This window comes from Candoia aspera, chromosome 10, assembly GCF_035149785.1.
Source record: "Candoia aspera isolate rCanAsp1 chromosome 10, rCanAsp1.hap2, whole genome shotgun sequence".
Lineage (NCBI taxonomy): Eukaryota > Metazoa > Chordata > Lepidosauria > Squamata > Boidae > Candoia > Candoia aspera.
Genome location: NC_086162.1, coordinates 23,275,450 through 23,294,527, shown reverse-complemented (window position 1 = coordinate 23,294,527; position 19,078 = coordinate 23,275,450). Strand labels below are relative to the sequence as shown.

At 49.6% G+C, this 19,078-nt stretch overlaps 1 protein-coding gene across 1 annotated transcript; it reads left to right on the top strand.

Moving 5' to 3' along the window:
• Positions 1-795: 795 nt before the first annotated feature.
• On the top strand, positions 796-18,086 carry TGFB1 (transforming growth factor beta 1). The gene is made up of 7 exons (XM_063312175.1): positions 796-1,379; positions 11,344-11,507; positions 12,428-12,557; positions 13,051-13,128; positions 15,729-15,885; positions 16,959-17,115; positions 17,803-18,086. Exons 1-7 carry the CDS (start codon positions 959-961, stop codon positions 17,959-17,961), a joined length of 1,266 nt encoding a protein of 421 aa, XP_063168245.1. The 5' UTR covers positions 796-958; the 3' UTR covers positions 17,962-18,086.
• Positions 18,087-19,078: the final 992 nt, after the last annotated feature.

Genomic DNA, 19,078 nt, shown 5'->3' with positions numbered 1-19,078 from the left:
AGTCTGCCAATCTGGTTGTTGAGAGCTGGATGCCTCCACCCTGCATCGCTTCTGCCTTGCGGTGAATCCGTTTCTCCGTTTCTCATGTTTTGAAAAGAGGGATGGGGAGACGGGACAGGGTGGTGGAGAAAAAAAATGGGTAGGCAGATAGGAAGGTAGATGGGAAGGAAAAAATGAAAGAATCTCTCAGCTCTGGGTTTTTTTGTTTTTTTTTTGGCCAGAGTAACTGTCCAGCTGTCTCTCCCCGTGTGTGCGAGTTATATACAGCACAGAGCTTTCCCTCCACTTCCTGGGTGGAGCTGGTGCTGGGGAGAGGCAAAAAACGGCTTTATAAACCTCCACGCTCGCCGTCAGCAAGTCCCAACAAGAGTGGTGAAATTACAGCCTTTCTGACAGGAAGACAGGGACGGGCCGGTTGGCTCCAGGGGAGAAGAAGTGGTGGCAACTTGAGGGCAGATTGGGATCTCCCGGGCCTGACGCTGCCTTGGCCCCCTTCTCCCCCCCACCCCCCACCGCCTTCCAAGTGTGGCCACATTCCGGAGAGGTCCCAAGGCCTCTGGCTTTTGACAGCCTCTCCACCCGGCCGAAAGCCAGCGTTCCCGGCTCGCAGCAGGAAGACTCCGCAGCCTTCTCCCCCTGCGAGGGGCACGGGAGCGCTCTGATCCCGTGCCAAGGGCGAGTTTGGATAGATGCAGCATCCGGACACATGGGCAACGTCGGCGGTGCCAGGCAGCCTCTGAGAAGCAACGTGAGTCTCTGTCCCTGTTGGAAACTGGCTGCCTGAAAGCTGAGCCGGTTCAAACGGAGAACACCGAACGGTGTATTTAGAGCAGCTCCACTAGACGGCTGCCCAGAAGCAGGAGGGGGAGGCCGAGAAGGACGGAGAAGAAACTTCCAATATCTGCCTGGCTGGAAAGTGGGGACTTGGGGCCCTGAGCTGCCGGCAGTAGCCGAAAAAATGGGAGGAAATAGCAACACGCCGGGGCCAAGAAGCTGCATCAGGCAACTGGGCTTCCTGAGGGCAACTGGGGGCCTTGGCTCGCGGCAGGCCGTGGGCTGGCTCCTCTTATTCCTCTTGGCCCTTCAGCAGCTTTGCTCCATCCTGGCCTTCTCCACTTGCAAGACGCTGGACATGGACATGATGAAGAGGAAGCGGATCGAGGCCATCCGGGGCCAGATCTTGAGCAAACTGAAACTCCCAAAGCCGCCCGAAGCGGAGGACCCCGAGTCGCGGGTCCTGTCGGAGGAGATCATGGCTCTCTACAACAGCACCTTGGAAATCATCCGGGAAATGGCAGCGGAGGAAGCCCAGGAGACCTTGCAGGAAGAATACTACGCCAAGGAGGTGCACCGGTTCATGATGCTCCCCACCGACCACGGTGAGCCTGAGACGGGAGGGCGGGCAGAGGAAACCCACGGCAGACGGGGGGCTCGGTGTGGCTAGGGGCCGGAGGGTTGTGGTGCTTCACTGGGGTGATGGTGACGCTGCTGCTGCGTCGGTGGGTGCAGGCTGACCCAGATCAGGAAGGAAGATGATGCTTCCTCCATAGATGGAGATAAAGTTGAAGGAAATAGCTCAGCCGGCTTCATTCCTCACTGTTGGGGACTGACTTGCCACTTTGGAAAAACGCCGGAGTTTGGGGGCACCTTTTCCGACTCACAAATCTTATTCAAAGGCAGAAGCTTTCGCACGCAAAAGCTTCTGCCTTTGAATAAAATTTGCGAGTCGGAAAAGGTGCCCCCAAACTCCGGAGTTTTTGACACCATAGACCACCACAGTTCTCCTGCTACAATTCCCTTTTTAGTGTTTCTGAGACTTCCTAACTTCCATATGCCCACCTGTCAAACGGGAGCAAATCCACTTTCTCTCTTTCAGAGGGTGAAGGAGCTATCTGATCCCCATGCTAAGTTTCGGGAGGGGACTGGATATTTTGGAAGCGCGCGCAACATCTTGGCGTGAGGATGGCAATCCATAAAGCTAGCGCAGGGAAATAGGGCTGGGAAAAATAGCGCTGCAAGTTGGTTGATGGCTAATGTGTGTGAAGACGTTAATGCCCTGCAGAGGGAGGAGGGAGAATCGTGGATAAGGCTAGCAGGAAATTCCTGCTGCTTCTTTTGACCCAAAAACTCCAGTGTTTCTTCAGCTGTTCCTGGGCCTTCGACAACATCCTGACAAGGAAGGATAATGTTCCAAGGTGGAATGGGCAGGACAGTTCTAGATACAATATGCTGAGCATCACATAGGGTACAATGTGCCCAGAAGCCTGTTGGTAGCCAAAAAGGCAACCTTGCAAGAACAGAGTGCCAGGCCGGTATCACAGTTGTGGTGCCACATGGAAGTTGGTTTCTTGGCATGGGTTAAACTGTTTACCTGGGGTGGGGGAGAAGTCACAGGAACAAGCCCTAGCTAAAGAGCGGTCATCTTGTTTTCTGCAGGGAATGGTCAGAAAAGTCAAGAGGGGCCCCAATGGCACGATCAAAGTTTCACCTGTTTTTTATGCACATGTGTTGCACATTGATTGCCCCGCTGGGACCACCATCTTTACTTCCTTGGCCCCATCTGTGGACACCCCTGGCTTTCTGAAACAAGCTAAAAAAAACCCCAGTCTTAAAAATAAACAAACAAAACCTGCCCCATAAAAACTAAGATAGGCAGAACACGTTCAGCCTGGAACAGTGAAAGCTGGTAAGATCAGGCCGCACATGGCTGGAGTTGGCAACAGGCATCATTCAGAGAGAAGGCGCATGCTTTGCAGGTTCTGAGTTCAGTCCTTGGCTAGGGGTTCTCGGCCGCCACCATGGGACCTGTGCCCACACTTTAGAGCAGTGTTTCTTAATCTTAGCAACTTTTAAGAGGTGTGGACTTCAACTCCCAGAATTCCCCAGCCAGCCATGCTGGCTGGGGAATTCTGGGAGTTGAAGTCTACACCTCTTAAAGTTACTAAGGTTGAGGAACACTGCCTTAGAGAGCCCCCACAATCACAGGGGCCTTGTTCCTGACCCCACTCATGCTGAAATCATGTATGTATGTATGTTTGTATGTATGTATGTATGTATATTTTGAATTTTGTCACTCACCATCTCACTCAAAGAGTGAGTATGCACCTGTATCCTGACATCACAATGCAAATTCTACCCTTTTATACTTGTATCACAACATCGCGCACAAAAGACATCAGGGAGACTTTGCATTGCAGTGTCCCAAAGCGGTTCATCGCCTCCCACCCTGCAAATCCCTGTACGGAGGCAGTGCCCCCGCAAATAGCCCAGGGACTGGAACGTGCCTCTGGCAACTTAGCTGCATTTACTTTCTCTTAAGCCTCCTATTTGTGCCCAGGTGGGCAGCCTGTCGCCGAATCTCAGAAATGTGGCATGTGCAGAGGAGAGAGGCAAGCTGCCGGCAGGGAAAGATAACCCTTATAGATTCTGCACAAGGCTGTGATTAAGTCCCAGGCACTTTTGTGATTAAGTCCCAGGCACTTTTCTCAAAAGGGAAAGTAAAAGAAAGTTGGATCTTTAGTCCACTTCCGCAGCCTCAGTTGGTGAGTTTAGCAGCAGGTTTTTTGAAACCTCCTTTCAGAAGACCTGTCTTCGGGGTGGGGGGCATGTTCCTGAAGCCTTACCCACCCATCCTGGCTCTTGGCTCCTTTCCCCCCACCTGCATGAGATCTAGGCTGCAACGCTGCAGCTGCAAAAGCCCCTTTACTGAACTGAGCTAGGACCCAGGAGAAGGGCTATTTTTTTGAGCTTGACGGATTTATTTTTCTCTCTGCTTTTGCAAACTCAGCTTTGCCAAGGGGAGGAGCGCTTGCGGGTGCAAAGGGAGATTGGTTGGTTGGACTTGAGGTCCTGTTTCCTGTGAAACTGTTTGGCTCAGCAGGCCCAACGGCATGATTGCCACTTGCACCCAAAGGTTGGGTTGCTCGCCCACACAATACCTTGCACGCCCAGGCCAAAGCTGGCACCTTCTTTTTCGAATTCAAGCACTCCCACATGGAGGGGTTCCTTGTTAGCAGCCCTTGAGAATCAGAGTTAACCAGTGCAGGGTGCTTTCGGTCCTCCATCAGGGTCTGGCTAAGTAGTCCTGCGTTAAGGGCACAGAAGCAGGGCCGGCGAGGACACGAAAGGAATTGGCAACCAGGTTTGCTCTTGTTAACCTTCGCAAGGAACGGCAGGCTTTTTCGCCGCGCTTTGTGGCCACCATCTTGGGCACAGTATTTTCCTGCTGAAAATTAGCATCCCGGAACCGAACGAAGAGGAGACGACAGACAGGGGAGCGGGGACAGAGTCTGCAGGAAAGATGCGGATCCCACCCAGATTGCAGCCAACTCCGTCTTGGTTCAAGGTGTAATTACCTGCTGGGAGCGGCTGGCGTGCCGCCTAAACGAATCCACGGGCCCTCCAGGCATGGGTGGCACCTTGTATATTTTTTGTAGTCTCTTGGAGGTAAGATAGATCCTGTACCACCCTGGCACGTGCCAGTTAGGGAGTCCAGGGAGAGGGCTGCATACGCACAAGGACCCCTTTCCTTAGGTACATTCGGCTGTGGGGCTTAATTCTCCCAGAATGGGGTTTGGCCTGGCCTGGTTTCTGTGGGGCTGCCAAAAGCACCGAAGCTGGGCCAGTTTTCTGCTTTTCGCTTAACTCACTTTATTTCTATTGCTCAACCCCTGGATATAAACTGAGCCTCTGACTGCATCCGGCCAAACCCACTTAGCAGCAAACGGTCCTCTTCTGTTGGTGAATTGCATTTGTGCCTACCTGAGAGTCTGGCGTGGAGACTGTGGTGTTTCCCTCGGATTGCTTCCTTGTAACCAGAGGTATGCTGCCCCTGTTGCTGGAGGGTCCACTAATTTAGCTCCCTGGTTGACTGGCTTTGATCATCATATCCTGATGATTGTGCAAGAGCCCCCCCAATTCTTTGAAGACCCTCGTGTAAGCTTTTCTTCCCAACGTTGCAAAGACAGAAGAAGCAGGAGGAGGAGGTAATATTTCAGAACCTGTAAGGCAATGAGAGGTACTTTGTGGGAATTGACAACCTATACAGGTAGTCCTCATTTAGCGACCACAATTGGGACCAGCAACTCGGCTGTTAAGCAAATTGGTCACTAAGTGAAACTGCAACTGTGGTTACGATCTGACTTCAGCTTTCCTGGGCTTGACTGACTTGCGAAGGTTGTAAATGCAAGGACTGATTGCAAAGTTACTCTTTCATCACTGTTGTAACTGCGAACGGTCACTAAATGAGGCAGTCACTAAATGAGGATGATCTATACATCCAGAAAACACATAAAACATAAGGCAGGTTCCCCACCCACCCAATATTTTATTTATCTATTTATATGCCAGATCTCTATCATGCCTTCCTCCCGCATCTTAAGGTAGCATACTTTGCACTCTCATCTCCAATATTTCACTGCAACAACAGCCCTGTGGGGTAGGCTGGGCAGAGAGAGAATGGGACTGGCCCAGAGTCACTCAGGGAGCATCTGTGGGGATTAAGACCTGGGTCTTCCTGATCCTAGTCCAATGCCTGAACCTCTACACTGGTGTTTCTCAACCTCAGCAACTTTAAGAGGAGTGGACTTCAACTCCCAGAATTCCCCATGCTGGCTGAGGAATTCTGGGAGTTGAAGTCCACGCATCTTAAAATGACTAAGGTTGAGAAACATGGCTGTACACCACCCTGTCTCATTAAAATCTGAGTCCATTCCCTTGCTTAAAGTGACCCAATTCTGTTTCGGCAATTGTTCCATTTTGCAAAAGTGCATGCGATGCCCACATTTGTCTCGCTTGCCAGGAGAACAGCTTGCAGTTGCTCTCTGGGATTCCACAGGGCAGGAAAAGAGGGTCAAGCGACCCCAGACACATCACTGGCAACGCAGATCCTTGCATCAGAGGTCACAATGTCATGATGCAACAGCGCTATTTCTGCCATGAAGTCATTGCCATTTTGACATCATGGCAGTGTGCTGCAGAAGCCAAAGTGTCAGTGCCTGGGATTCTCTACTCTCCCCATGCACGCAGAGAGCCCGAACCCCTGCCATCAAAAGTAGGAAGGATTCCTGGGTGCAAGTGCAGAGTGCTTTTCCTTAGACAGCACAGAACTCCCGGTGGCTTCTCTTGTTTACTGCCCACATGGGGAAAGTGGTGGACGTTGCAGGAGAGGCGAGACTGAAAGATCGTAGCTGCATGTTTGTGGGGGGGGACATGTTGTGGGGGGAACTGAGCAAGACCTATCCGGTAGCATGACTTAGCGAAGCATTTGGGCTGCAGATAAGCTGGTGCTCCAAAGTCGGATGTCCCTGTGCCCTTTTTCCTGGCCCCTGAACCAACTTCCGTTTGTGGCCTTGGGTTCTTCTCCCCCGCCCCGTCACGCTGTTTTCTGCCCTCAAACAGCAGCAGAAAACCCAGAGGAACTGAAGCCAAGGGGAGCATTTCCAGACGCGAAGGGTCAGCCGTGGGAAGATGCCGCCCACCTGCTGCATTTCCGTGGGTTGAACGCACAGGGAGATTTTGTTTTAGGAAGGTAGCTGTTGGCACTGGCCACAGCGTGCCCTGGGGTGGGGATGGGTAAACAAGATACCCAGTGCTGATTTTTTAGCCAATGTGCTCTCTTTCTGCCTCCACAAATCTCCATAGTGGAGATGCTTCACATCCATGCTCAGGCCCGCAACTAGGATCTGTGTCACCCCAGGGCAAACATGGATTCCACACCCATTTTGGTGCCCCCCCCAGTGCTCATTTTGGCGCCCCCCCCAGCACTCATTTTGGCATCCTCCCAGCTTGACGCCTGGGGCACATGCCCCGCTTGCCCCCCTCCCCACCAGTTGTGGCCCTGTCCATGCTTCACCTCCAAATCTGTAGATTTGCGGACCTGGCTTGGCAGATCCCATCCTGTCTTCCCCACCCCTGGAGCCATGGAAATGATGATCCAGGGCTGGATCAGACAGAGAAACAGGGCTTGAATGGTTTCAGACCTGCCAGGGCACCTGCGGTTCAGAACTGAGTCCCCGGTGATGTTTACAGTGGAGTAGGGAGCGGGTGCATCCCCCCCAAAGGGGAATGTTTACAAATATTCCTTAAGTTGTTATGGGGCCACATCGGGCCTTAGGAAGACACCGCAAAACTCCTCCCTTGCAGGGCAGAGTGTTATTCGACGCCCCCCCCCTTTTGTTATTTGACCTCCCCTCTTTTTCATTACCTCTTATGTCAATGTCATTTTTTCTCCCTGGTTTTTCATTCACTGACATCAAGAGCAACTGAGCAGGAGTGAAGACGCTCAACCGATTGAAAAACGAGTCCGGCAGCACTTTTTCTGATGAACACAATTTTATTAAAGGCGTCCACTGTTAAAAGCCATCATAAAACGTGTTAGTTGGAAAAGGTGCCGTTGCACTCCTCCTTGGATTTTTGGCTCCCTTTAGCCTATCACAGCTGTCCTTCTCCAACAGTGTTTCTCAACCTTGGCCACTTTAAGAGGTGTGGACTTCAACTCCCAGGATTCCCCAGCCAGCTGGCTGGGGAATCCTGGGAGTTGAGGTCCACAGCTCTTAAAGTGGCCGAGGTTGAGAAACACTGTTCTACAATGTCAAAATGTTGACCTAATTCTTGAAGTAAGAGTTGGCCTCATCTTACTGTTTCTTATGGAGGATGGTGATCCAGCTGCAGGTACAGATGGTGTTGAGGGGGGAATGTCCATGGGGGAAGTCTCATCCATAGCTACCCTCCCCCTAAACTGTACCTTGACTTGCTTCGTTTCTGGTGTCCAAAAGTCCACAGCATCTGGTTAAGACCTTTGAGAAAATGCCCCTTCTCCCTGTTGATGTAGGACTAGGGTTAATTAAACCCATACTTAAGAAATGTGTATGTGCTTTGTACACATCACTGACCAAGCCATAGAATGAACAAAGTTAAGACAATTCAGATGAAATTAACCCCCAAAGAAGTAGCTTGGAACTAAGTAAAAATGGACTAAATTGTGTTTCTCGACCTGGACCACTTGAAGACGTGTGGACTTCAACTCCCAGAATTCCCCAGCCAGCCATGCTGGCTGGGGAATTCTGGGAGTTGAAGTCCACACGTCTTCAAGTGGCCCACGTTGAGAAACACTGGATGCAAAGGTCCACACCACCAATCTTTTTAGAGGAAAAAAAACCTTTACACTGATTAAATACCTCTACAAGCTGGGGGTGGAGGAGAATGTGTGTGAAATCTAGGAGGTTCAGCCTGGTGATTGCTAAGATGGTTGCTGATTGACCTTCATTAAGGCCGGAGATGCCTGGATAGCTGTGTATGGGCTGGGTTGAACAAGCTCAGGTGCAAGGCCGTCCCTTCAGAAACCCTGTTTAGGACTCGATCAGCATCTTCCCATTTTGCAGCTGAGGAAAACTGAGGGGAACAAGGATCCAGGTTCGCCCCCAAGTTTAAGAGAGCGAGTAGGTGAACCTCTTCCTCCTTGCTTTATTTCTGGGGGTTCGTCATTGTTGGAAAGTTCCAGAATAGTTTGGGAATTTCCTCCGGCTGATAAGGCGAAAGGCCTTATCTCTCTCTTTGCAGCTGTAAAACATCAGCTGTAAAACTCCGTTTGCTAGGCGCTGTGGTCGCTCTCCCCGCACATAAGAGTCATATGGAAACAATGAAAAAAGGGCAACCGCATCAAAACTTGACAAGGGGAAGTGGGAAAATGGAAGGCAATTTTTCCTGTCTTACTACCGATAGGGAAGTGATCACTTGTGTAGGTGGCTGGCTAATGTGAAGGAGAGGTGAAGCCGACTTTCATTCTTCCGTTTTCCCCAGTGCTTCTGTGCTTTAAGGGACGCAGGGCAGAGGTTTGCAACCAAGGCCCAAAGCTATCCAAGGCACTGGAGCCTGGGAGGGGAAAATAATTGGCAGCTTTAAGGAATCTGGAGGAGAATATGATTTCCTGATCGGCCTGAGGACCCTAAAGAACCCAAACTCATTTTCTGATGTGAAACTCAGCCTTTTTTCACTAGCTCCTCCTTTGCTGGTGTGTAAAGTTCACAGCAACTGGATCTCAGGATTCTTAATAGACAAGGTTATTTCTACCCCCTACAACGTTTCACTTAGTGACTTCTGCAGATCGAGGGCAGAAGAGCGGACAAAGCCAATACTGTTAGGTCAGTTGGCAACACCTCTGGAACATTTGGGGATGCAGCTTTAACTGTCTGGTAAAAAATACTCATATTGGACTTTGAGAGCCTGTGTGTTTCAAAGCTGAGAATTTTAACCAAGATAAGGCTGAGAAAAAAGCAAAAAGGTGTGCATTTATTCTGCACAGTTCATCAGTTCCTTCATTTAAAAAAGATTGGGGTGGCTGCTGGAACTGTTAAAGAAATTGCATATTCAAGTTCAGGGTGTTTTTTGGCCTAATATTTCTTAGAATATTGAACGGCAGACTCATCTGCAATCGTGTGTGTGTGTAATCTGAGTAAAATAATAGCTAACATAGTTGGGTTTTTTTATTTTAAGGACATCCTCTGTTTTTGTTTTTTTGTTCACTGCTCAGAGTTTCTTGGCTAGATGGGATGCCATATACCTCGGATTGATAAATAAAAATAAAGGAATAATAAAATAAATGACATGCCTAAATTAAACAAATGTTCAGTCTTCCCTGCTCTGATTTCCAGGGCGGGAGAAATCAAGGACATAGAAGGCATCAGATGCCTCCCTTCTTCTGCCTCCCCTTCCTTCCTTCCTTCTCCCCTCCCTCCCTCCATTCCTTCCTTTCTTCTTCCTCGTCCCATCCCTCCCATCCCTCTTCTCTCTCTCTCTCTTTTTTCATGAAAAGATTTTTCATTTGTCCTCCTCTGAAGTTTCTCTTCCTTCCTTCTAATTTGCTTGCTGGGATATGCTCTGGATTCTGTCTTTACTTCACTTCGAATTTCTGTGTCCTGTTTGCTTGCAACGGAAGACAGTGCATATTTTTGAAAAAAAAGAACAATCCTTAATGCTGTGGTTGGAGACTTGGAGAGAAACTGGGGAAAAAAAAGTAGTCTCTGTCTCTTTGACCAAAGTCAGAGCCCCTTTGATCTTACAAGGAAGAGAAACTTTAAAAATAGTCTCTTCCTGTGGCAGAAATAGATGCTGTGATGGAGTCATACAGGCAAAAAAACTGTTGGGTTGAGTTCTGGAGTGTGTCTTCAGACAGCAGACAGCTTTCTGAGAGCAAATGGGCCCCAGAGATCTTACAACTAGGGCTGACCCACAGAGTCGGCTTCTGATCTTCTTGGAGAACAACAAATCATCCTGTTGATTGATCTGCTGATTCTGCTGGGCTGGAATGAAAGGGAGCCAGATAGCACGTGGTTTCTTGATTAAGCCAACCAGACCTTCACCTTAAACCAGATTATGGTCTCAGTGTTTGGATGCTGCAAGCCATGTGAACACAGCAGTTGTGCTTTGTTAACCTGGGTTTAGAATGTTGTGTGAATTGGATCAGGAAGGTCTTTTCCTTGAGCTAAGCACTGGCTGGATTGTTCTAGGGTGAACAAATGAGCTTGCCCTTTGTACGTCCAAGAAGATGGAAGAGGGGAAGAAGCCAGTGGCCAAATTATGGGCGGAGGGGTAGAAAAGTCCTTGCCAAAATGCACAAATACCATCCTCTGCCTTACCCTAACATTTTCCTCCAAAATCAGTTGATAAAAAGGGCTGTTTGAAAAGAAAAGGGGATCAGCCAGGACAGTATTTCTTAACCTTGGCCTCTTTAAGATGTCTGGACTTCAACTCCCAGAATTCCCCAGCCAGCATCTTAAAGTGGCTAAGGTTGAGAAACTGCGAGCCGGGAATTTGGCTCCCTTACCAGAGGGAAGGGAGCAGGGGTGTCTGCGGGGTCTGGTCAAAAAAGTCAAGACGGTGGCCATGCTGGAGCAATCAAAGCACATGCAACACACATGAAAAACAGGCAGAGCTTCAATCCACCACCATGACCGCCATCTTGACCATTTTGACCTTACCCTGCGGACACTCCTGCAAGTATGCTTCGCGTGCCAATCCCCTCAAGGTCAAGAGTGAGCTTCTGACTCCTGTTGCCAATTTCTGTGATTCAGCCACGCAGAGCTGCACTCTTGCAAAGCTTCTCTTCTCTAGGTGCCTGTAAAAGAGTTAGGTCTGCCAGGAGAACCTGGCATTAAGCGAATGAGCTGCTAAGCCACTGTTTCTCAACCTTCACCACTTCAAGATGGGTGGACTTCCACGCCCAGAATTCTCCAGCCGGCATGCTGGCTGGGGAATTCTGGGAGCCGGAGTCCACCCATCTTACAGTGGCCAAGGTTGAGAGAAACCCTGCCAACCTCCTGCCTTGCTTCCTATCTCCTGGCACAGGCAGCTACGGGGATGAATACAAGAAGGACCACCAGAACATCTACTTTGGGTTCAACATCTTAGAAATCCGGCTCGTCGTTTCGGATCCCAACTTGCTGTACCGTGCAGAGCTGAGGATACGGGCTGGTGGATCGGGGCAGGAGCAGCGGCTGGAGCTGTACCAGGTGGGGATCGCAGAGGGCTCCCAAGGCAGGGAGGCTGCAGGCAGATTGGGACCAATGCCCAGCGCGGGGTGGAAGGAAGGAAATGTGGGGAGGGTGGAATCTGAAAGAAACCACGCTTTGGAAGCCATGCTTTCAAGCCTGGAAAGTCTTCTGGCCAGACAGTCGACAAATTGATGCTAGTGTAAAAAGGGGAAAGTGCGTTTTGTACAGTACACCGAAAGCCACCCCCTGCTTTTTTTGGGGGGGGGGTTCCTAATATAGCTAATAAGGTTCAATTGGAGCCCAGGAAGGGCCTCTCTCTAATGCAGGGAGGAAGGGAAAAATGAAATGCCTCCGATTTTCTTTTCAAATCGAATGATATTGTGATCTGAATTGGATTTGCAAAACGGCTAATTCTATGCTTTTGTGGAAATCTGGAGGGGAAGGATGAAAGGACGCTGGGAAAGAGACCACTTTGGGGAGAAAACGGGAAAACGGGTGATAGTTTTGCCTCTTCATTCTGCAAAAATAGCACATGTTTCTCAGTTCGGTCCTGAGAATTGGAACCCTTTTTTAAAGACTGAAACCTCAAACTCTGGATGAGAAATCATGCACGGTATTTTGTCTGGCTGGGTGGACGTGTAGAGAAGCGGTTCCTGTATGCCAGGGTTCCTCAACCTTGGCGACTCTAAGCTGTGCGGACTTCAACTCCCAGAATTCCCCAGCCAGCTTTGGAGTTGATGTCTGCACAGCTTAGAGTCGCCAAGGTTGAGGAAAAGCTGGCTGGGGAATTCTGGGAGCTGAAGTCCGCACAGCTTAGAGTCGCCAAGGTTGAGGAAAAGCTGGCTGGGGAATTCTGGGAGCTGAAGTCCGCACAGCTTAGAGTCACCAAGGTTGAGGAACCCTGCTTTACGCCTTCTGTCCTGCCCATCTCTCCTTAGCAAAAATACCATTCAAGGAATGATTCCTCGTGGTACTACCTTCAGGGACAGTCGGTGAAGATGAAGAATGAAAAAGAGTGGCTGTCATTTGATGTGACGAATGTCCTCCGGGTGTGGCTCGCAAGTACAGGTAGGATTGAAGGTGGGAGCGTCACTGGGGTGGCACTGGGGACTTGCTGTCCTTCATGCCAAGAGAAACAATAGTTTCCTCCAAAGACCGAAGCTTCAGAATCCTGTTTGTCAATACGGCAGTGTTTCTCAGTCTTAGCAACTTGAAGGTGGGTGGACTTCAACTCCCAGAATTCTGATGAATTCTGATGAACTCTGGGAGCTGAAGCCCACCCGTCTTAAAGCATGCCGGCTGGGGAATTCTGGGAGCTGAAGCCTGCCCATCTTAAAGTTGCCAAGTTTGAAAGTGGGGAAAATGATACATGCCAACCTGCTCTGAAGCTGGAGGGGGGCGTCCGATAAGAGCTCGTCCCTGAAATGGGTGGAGACATTTTTGCTTTAAGGACATTCGGATTCAAGGCTTCTGCTTTGGGGAGAGGGGCTTCAGAGAAGAAGGTCGCTGGCTTTGTGGAGGGCCATGACCCTGACCCCAAATCCCAACGTGTGCATTTCAGACGTCCTGGGAAGATTTCGACTTAGCACTCATTGTTCCTGTGACAGCCAACGGGAGGATCTAAAAGTGGAAATTGATGGTAAGCGTTGGGCAAGGGGTGGGTGCGCCTGGGGTGGGTGATTTCTGCCCCATTTGGCCACATATTTGTCGCCAAGATCGCTTCTGGCCCCACTTGTTCATTCAGTCTCCAAATAATCCTCATAGCTCCCTGCGGGCTAGAATCTATGGGGAGAGAGTAGGTTAAGACAAGACTCTGCACTTCATGCTGCACCACAGTTCATGTCTGCCATGGTCCTTACAAAGATTCATTTTATCTTTATCACCTTCCTTTTATTTTACCCTCACAACACTGCTGCCAGGGAGGTTACATCGCATCCGGGAAGCCTCTGGATGCAGCCTGTGGGCTAAGCTGTGGCGGACCGTGCAAACCACATGGGTTAGGTCTGCCCAGCAGGCAGAATCAAGGCCAGCCAACCCAGACCCCAGCTTCTTAGCATGCTGTGTGAATCCAGCCCTCCTGCTTTGTAAACAGTGGTTTATGGGTCAGCGTGGGATGCATCAATGCACGCAGTGTATTCTCAGCGCACCACGGTTTCGCCCGGGAAGTGAACTCAGTCAGATCGGAAGGGCTGTCCCGGCTGGGGCTGATTTGCAGGGAAATAATCCTGAAGTCAGAAGATAAATTTTTGGCAGCCACCTTAATCCAGGGAGAGGGACCCAGGCCCTGAGCAGAGGCCTCACCCTGCACCCTCTGTGGGTCCCCCTTTTCCACATCTCTGCTGCCTGCCAAACGGCACGGTTAAAAGATGTCAAATGCAGCTCTCACATTCAGCTTTCTTCTGGGACTCTGGCCCAGCGCATTTCCTTCTTCTGACCCAGATGCCTGCCATTCTTTCAGCCAAGGCTGGGGTGGGCGGGCAGGGGGGATGTGTGCGTGCTGTGCCAAGCCCAGTGACTCAGTTTTGTGTGTGTGTTTGTGTGTGTCCCACACACACACTCACACCCATGTGACACAGCCTGCTAAGAATCTCCTCTAAAGGATCGCTGGAAAGCGTGTGCACACACACATGCACACCAACCCAGTCCGTCACACTGACTGAGTTATGTCGGTTAAAAGAAAGCCTCCAGGATCCCTGGCCTTCATGGTGGAGCCATGCACAGAGTCCACTGTACGTCCTGTGCTTGCCAGGCATACACCCTTCTTAAGAATTTAGAAGGCTTTTGGCTGCCAAAACACACCTAGTGCCGTTTTTTCTAAACTCCCTCCCCAAATTAGAATGGACACACTTCTGGCGTGCACACATACCAGGTCCTTCTTCCTGTGAAGCTCAGAGTTTTAGTCCCTCACCGTCCGTGGCCCCCACCAATGTTAGTGGCTGGGGTTGCATGTCTTGAGTTGTGCAGGGGAGCAACAAGCACCCCCTTCAGTTACTTCTAGCTTGCAAAAGCCTTTTTCTGATTTTCGCGAGGAATTACTGACCTCTCGCTCCCAGGAAAAACAATTAGGCCTCCCTGGTGTTTCCACCAAAATTGCATCATGTGCTCTAATGCTCAGAATTTATGAGTAATGATGGGTCGTGCAGTTTAGAGGAAAGATTTGGTCAGTGGCCCGAAGGGTGGCCGTAAGAATGACATAGGAGGCACTTCCGAACATCAGAAGCTGCTGGCTTTCTCTCCTCTGCCCACTCCACTGGACAATAGCACATGTCCTAACTTGGGGAGGCACTTAAGTTTGTGGGATTGGTCCCTTATGGAATTTGGGGGGCATGTGGCTGGCACTCTCACAAAATGGCTGAGTGGGTAGCGATTGAGTTGAACTGCACTCACATTCACACGCACTTGACATTTTGGAAGAATTCCTTTGGGGACTCGGGTGATCAAGCTGATGCCGGGGTCATGCCAGTTGGTGGCAGCAGGTTGCCAGCTTTCCAAAAAGATACATTAAAAAGTGAAAGCCAGCCTGGGCAGGACAGTCGGTGGGCACTAGGTCGATGAAGTTGTTAGGTGCAATGGTGCCCCTGGGAGCCAGGTTGCCCACCGTTGAAAGATGGTGGCAGCTGACGAGCAACGTGCTATGGAGAAGCAAACTGCAGTATAAATTATAGTTGAGTGAACAAATCAAATCAAATCAAATCAGATCAAATCAAATCAAATCTTTATTATGGTCATAGACCAGCTGAGTGATCACTATATCAGTGTTCCTCAACCTTGGCAACTTTAAGAGGTGGACTTTGACTCCCAGAATTCCCCAGCCAGCTATGCTGGCTGGGGAATTCTGGGAGTTGAAGTCCACACCTCTTTAAGTTGTCAAGGTTGAGGAACACTGCACTATATTAACAGAATTAAGGGTTGTTTTCCTTCTTGACAGCCTCCCTCTCCCCTCATTTAGCTTGATTTACTGTATTTTGGCATGAACCTTCTGCTCCCTCATTTGAAAAACTGGTCTCTCTTTTCTACCCAAGCTGCTTCAGGTTCTGGTTAACAGGTTGTTTTTGGTGGTGTGGCTAACCAATGTCCTTCCTTATTTTGGATACTTCTTTTCCCTCCTGTGCATCAACTGTTAACTTTAGAGCAGCTTTCCAGCTGAGCTTTAGGAAGCCGCAGTGGCGCACAATACAGTGGAGCATCCCGGGTCATTTTGCAAAGCATGCAAATCGACGACTGAACTGTCCTTTGCAGGCATTACAACCAGAAGAGGGGATCAGCACCAAATAAGCAAGGATAACAAGCAGCGGCCATACCTGCTGATCATGGCGATGAGCCCAGAACGGGTCAATTTCCAGGACCACAAGCGGAGAAAACGGTCCACCCTGGATGCGGATTTCTGCAGCAGTCAGTGAGTAGCTGAGACCCAGGAAGGGCCACCTTCATGGCCATGTCTGTGGAGCTAAGGAGAGGCGCATTGAATTCATGCTCTCAAGCCATTTCAGCCAAGTCTTCAACCACAATAGCCTCTGTGGGGCCAACCCAGTTTAGGCCCTGTTAAACGGGCTGTGTGGATTATTTCTTTATTTAGAAAAAATGTATATGGCTGCATATACAAAAAACTCCGGGCAGCTAATAAACAGTACGTAGACAAACCATGTTATAAACCAATATGAAACAAAACAGAATGCAGGTAGTCCTCATTTAGCGACCACAATAAGGACCAGCAACTTGGTCATTAAGTGAAGTGGTCACTAAGTGAAACTGTGACTATATTTATGATCTTAACTTCAGCTTTCCTTTGCTTTACAGCAGTGCTTCTCAACCTCGGCAACTTTAAGATGTATGGACTTCAACTCCCAGAATTCCCCAGCCAGCCAAGTTGCTGAGATTGAAAAACACTGTTTTACAGACCTGTGAAGGTCATAAATGCGAGGATTGGTTGTAAAGTTACTTTTTCATCACCAGGGTAACTGCAAAAGGTCACTAAATGAGGCACTCACTAAATGAGGACTACCTGTAGCCAAGTGGCCAAGTTTGAAAAACACTGCTTTAGGGCTACAACAGTAAGACTGTTACGAGAAACCCACATTTCCAATGTGATATAAGCCCATAGATAGAATTATAATCCAAAAATGGTTTCCAAGTTGAGTTAAATTCTCTGCCAGATTTACTTTTGTCCAAGTTAATTTGGACATACTCTCACAACTTAATTAGCCATTCTTCCCTTAGATGACTGACTGTATGTAGGAAGCAGAGAGGAGTTTTGAGTATTTACCATATACAGTGTTAATTATGGTTGGTCCCCTCTGTGGGCAAGGAAGGTTTAGTAACATTTCGGGGGAAAAAACAGCATGTTAGAAAGGAAACTGAAGGTGAATCCGCTGAATCAGATTTCTGCTCCACCCATAAAAGAGGGGAACTGGGGGTCCCAAAATTCAGAGCTAGAGGACTCAAGGGCAGTTTTGGGGTTCTTCTGTCTAGATCACCAGAAGAGAAGAATTGCTGCGTACGGCGTCTCTACATTGACTTCCGGAAAGATTTGAAGTGGAAATGGATCCACGAACCTAAAGGCTACTATGCCAATTTCTGCATGGGGCCTTGTCCCTACCTCTGGAGCTCAGACACCCAATATAGCAAGGTAAGAGACAGACATTTCCTGGTTTCCCCCAGGGGTGTCTGCACAGTGTGGTCAAAAAATCAAGATGGGGGCCCTGATGGTGCAATCAAAGCCCTTGTTGGTTTTTATGCACTTCTCGATTTTTCAACCACACCCTGTGGACACCCCTGTTTTCCCACTTCAGTTGCCTTGATAAAGGAAGAAGGATAATTTTCTGGCTTCTGATGAAAACAGGGCACCGAGCCACACTGCGGTTGGTTGGCAGCCTGGTGCCTCCCTTTGAGGAAGGCATTGGCGGAAAGTCGAGCAAATGGCTGGCATTTGACCAGCCAAGATTGATGGCCTGTCTCCTCCCAGTTGGGTTCAGCAGGGCAGGGTAGAAATCTATGGGTGGCCCAGGGGTGTGCCGAAGGCTTCATTGGGATAGGCAAAAGCATCTGCTTGCAAGGCAACGGGACGCATCCCACAGATGAGCAAAACCGGGGTGTCTGTTGAGGGAAGATGGGGGTCTTTCATGGTTTTGTCAAGTTAGATTGTGTGTTCCCCATTCGTTTCTGATGGGAACCCTGAACGCTGCTGAAATTCAGTGGTGCCTTCTGAGTGGGGTCTGGAGGGGGCAGAAAAAGATTGGGGGCTACGCATCCCGGGCCTGGGGAGCCCCCAAGATCTTGCCTCTCTCGGCAGACTGTTCTTGTCTCCTTGGAATAGGTCCTCGCTCTGTACAACCAGCACAACCCCTCGGCTTCAGCCGCGCCCTGCTGTGTCCCCGATGAGCTTCAGCCGTTGGGCATCCTTTACTACGTTGGTCGACAAGCCAAAGTGGAACAGCTTTCCAACATGATTGTCAAATCGTGCCGGTGTAGCTGAGAAAAGGACCAGTGGACTTGGGAAAGCCATTCAGGTCAGGTTGGAAGATCCACACGGGGAATGGGTCAGGACTGTGAGGAGGCAGACTTCTTTTCCCCCTCTGCTAAAACCTCGTGCCCTTTTTTTTTATAAAAAAAGAAGGGTTTTTTTGTCTTTTCCTTTTTTTAAAAAAGCAACTTATTATTATTATTATTATTGTTATTATTATTGTTGTTATTATTTTATTTTGTAAATTTATGTTTTGGGTGGGTTGGAACCCTTGGATTCTTTTTTTAATTATTTTGCTTCCGTTGGCGAGAGGACTTAACTTTTATAAGTGGAGAGAGGAAGAAGAAGAGGAAGAGGGGGAAGGAGAAGGAGAAGGAGAGGAGGAAGATGCTCAGATCCACCAAGAACCGGCCGGAAAGGAGAAGCCAGCTCTTGAAAACAGATGTGGGAGGAAGCAACTTGCTGCGAGACGGCAGAAAGAAATCAAAATTTAAAATCTGATCAGGGTCAAGAAATGTAAAAAAGGGATGAAGCCGCCAAAGGGCTGAAGCGCTGCGCCTGGAACAGAGTCCAGAATGGCGCAGTTCAGAACACCCCTCTGGATGTCCTTCAAATGCCCAAAATTTCTTGGGTGTTCTTGGGTCGCTGGACGATGCCTGGTTCGCCGCAAAAGATTGTCGTCAGAACTTTGGGGAGGGGAAGGTGCTCCTGCTTGGGGTGGATCTCGGGGGAGGCTTCATCCGTCACACGGAACGGCACAGCGTAAACTCTGCTCCAAACTGCTAGACGCGGTCATTTGGGCTGCACTCGGACCTTGTTCATGCAATGCCCCTGGCTTGGGGTAACTCCTCTGGAGTGAATGACTCTTACCCCTACCAGCTTGTCTCTGCCCGCCGTCCGCCTGACCCCACTTCCTCTGCCCCAGGCTGGCTTCCCAGTTGATAGAAGATGCTGGAGAAGAAATTGGACGGGGAGAGGGGGTCGGGGGCTCTTTCGGGCTTATGGAATGCCAGGAAAACCATGAAAAGGAGGGGTGGACGGGCTATTCTAGGGGCAGATGGGGAAGAACATCACTGCCATTTTTGAGCATAGTATAGATAGTCCTCACTTAACAACCATTTGTTTAGTG

What these genes read in the sequence shown, in the direction of transcription:
- TGFB1 (XM_063312175.1), top strand. Translation starts at nt 959, where the DNA reads ATGGGAGGAAATAGCAACACGCCGGGGCCAAGAAGCTGCATCAGGCAA. An exon ending in TCTAAAAGTGGAAATTGATG is followed by an intron (nt 13,129 to 15,728) that starts GTAAGCGTTGGG and finishes TGTCCTTTGCAG; the next exon opens with GCATTACAACCAGAAGAGGG. An exon ending in GCGGATTTCTGCAGCAGTCA is followed by an intron (nt 15,886 to 16,958) that starts GTGAGTAGCTGA and finishes TCTTCTGTCTAG; the next exon opens with ATCACCAGAAGAGAAGAATT.